General features: G+C 39.1%; 1 protein-coding gene across 1 annotated transcript in view; it reads left to right on the top strand.

Moving 5' to 3' along the window:
• The first annotated feature begins 644 nt into the window (after positions 1–644).
• The window catches only part of srbd1 (S1 RNA binding domain 1), a 41,022-nt gene continuing 40,127 nt past the window's right edge, over positions 645–1,539 (top strand). The window contains exon 1 of the mRNA XM_086046084.1: positions 645–1,111. Within this exon, the coding sequence (XP_085902210.1) occupies positions 1,047–1,111 (65 nt within the window). The 5' untranslated portion in view covers positions 645–1,046. The remainder of the gene's footprint in view (positions 1,112–1,539) is intronic.

Raw genomic sequence — 1,539 nt, 5'->3', positions numbered from 1 at the left:
CATTGTGTTGATACTTGTTCTGATTTGTTTGAAAAGCAGCTGTGGGTGACTCCAAACCTTTACACAATACTCAATGGAGATTACGAAGTAGGAATGTGTTGAAAAATTAATATATTCACAGCCTCGGGATATTTTCTATATTTTTAAATTACAACACATTTGGCAGATAAAGGTTTGTCACCGGACTTCATTTTTTCAAGAATTAATTTTAATTTCAACGCTGTTCAGACCAAGATCAAATCCATGAATTAGAAAAAATACTGTATTAAATCAAAACAAGGTTGCTGGTATGCTGAATCTCTATTAAAAGGTATTTATGTGAGATAGTGTACTCACTTTGTGTATACAATACATTACCTCCTTTGCATTCATTGCTTAAATTGCGTCATCCATCTATATGATCACACACGTTCTGTACATTTCATTATTTTAATTCCTTTCATGTCCCGTCTGTCTGTCCGTCCATCCATCCATCATCCATCCATCCATCCTTCCGTCCATCTATCTATCTATCTATCTATCTATCTATCTATCTATCTATCTATCTATCTATCATCGAAGTTTTTGTTTTACTTCTTTCTGCCGCTTAAATTTTTTTTGTATCAAATCAATGAAATGAATCGTGTCAGTGTGTTGCTATTTCCCTCAGTGTCTTTAGGGGGCGACAGCGTGCGTTGAATCGACGACGCTTCTTGTTTAATTTGTTAGAAGAAGTGGAGACCACAGGAGTTTTTCTCCAACCGGCCAATTTGCTACCTTAAATGATGTGAATTATCAGCGAAATAAAGGGAAAGGTTTATTATATTGCCTGTGAACGTTGCGTCGAGGGAAAAACGTCGAGTCCAAGTCGTCGCTTGCCGTCATGACAGTGAGCTAGTGACGCGCCAAATTTGAAATGAGCTCGGCTGTTTGACTAGTGACTGACGGCAACCTAGCCAAGAACCAGCTAGCAAAAATAAAAGACCACTTTGTGGTCTTTATTTGGCGTCTTGTTCACTGTCATAGGTACCGAAAGACGTCTTTATATTCAACCCTCCTCAAGAGAGATGAGTCGAAGAGCAAGAACCACTGTCAAAGTGAGCTACGTGGATTTGGTGTCAGACGAGGACAGGTGAGCATTTAAGTGGTAACATGTTTCGCGTTTACTTCTGCTAGTAAGGTTTACCCTCTCTTCGCCAGGTAATGGTTTTGCGCACAGATACAATGTACTTGGCGTTTTTTCCAACCTTTATTGAGACAATTGGCACGTATTGGATAAATGTAGAGGCACACCACCAAAACAAAAGTGTCAAAAGTCTATAAACTGAAACAATGATTTTAACTCGTCCCCCACAAAATTTACTTATGTTGAATCCTGTTTAGTTGAACACAAAGCTATTTATTCTGTTGTATGACTGTCATGAGGTGGAGACACAGGATTATTGATGTCACATCCCCTGCAGTCGGAGTTGTGGAGGTGAGGCAATGTGTAGCAAGGGCCTCGGGTCAAAACGTTACAACATGTCAATAAATCATTGACTTTGGTATGTATAAATGGCC

The sequence above is a fragment of the Filicampus tigris genome, chromosome 11 (assembly GCF_054856515.1).
Source record: "Filicampus tigris isolate MCC_2025a chromosome 11, RoL_Ftig_1.0, whole genome shotgun sequence".
Classification (NCBI taxonomy): domain Eukaryota; kingdom Metazoa; phylum Chordata; class Actinopteri; order Syngnathiformes; family Syngnathidae; genus Filicampus; species Filicampus tigris.
Note: the sequence above shows the minus strand (reverse complement) of the source record. Positions and strands in the feature narration are given on the sequence as shown.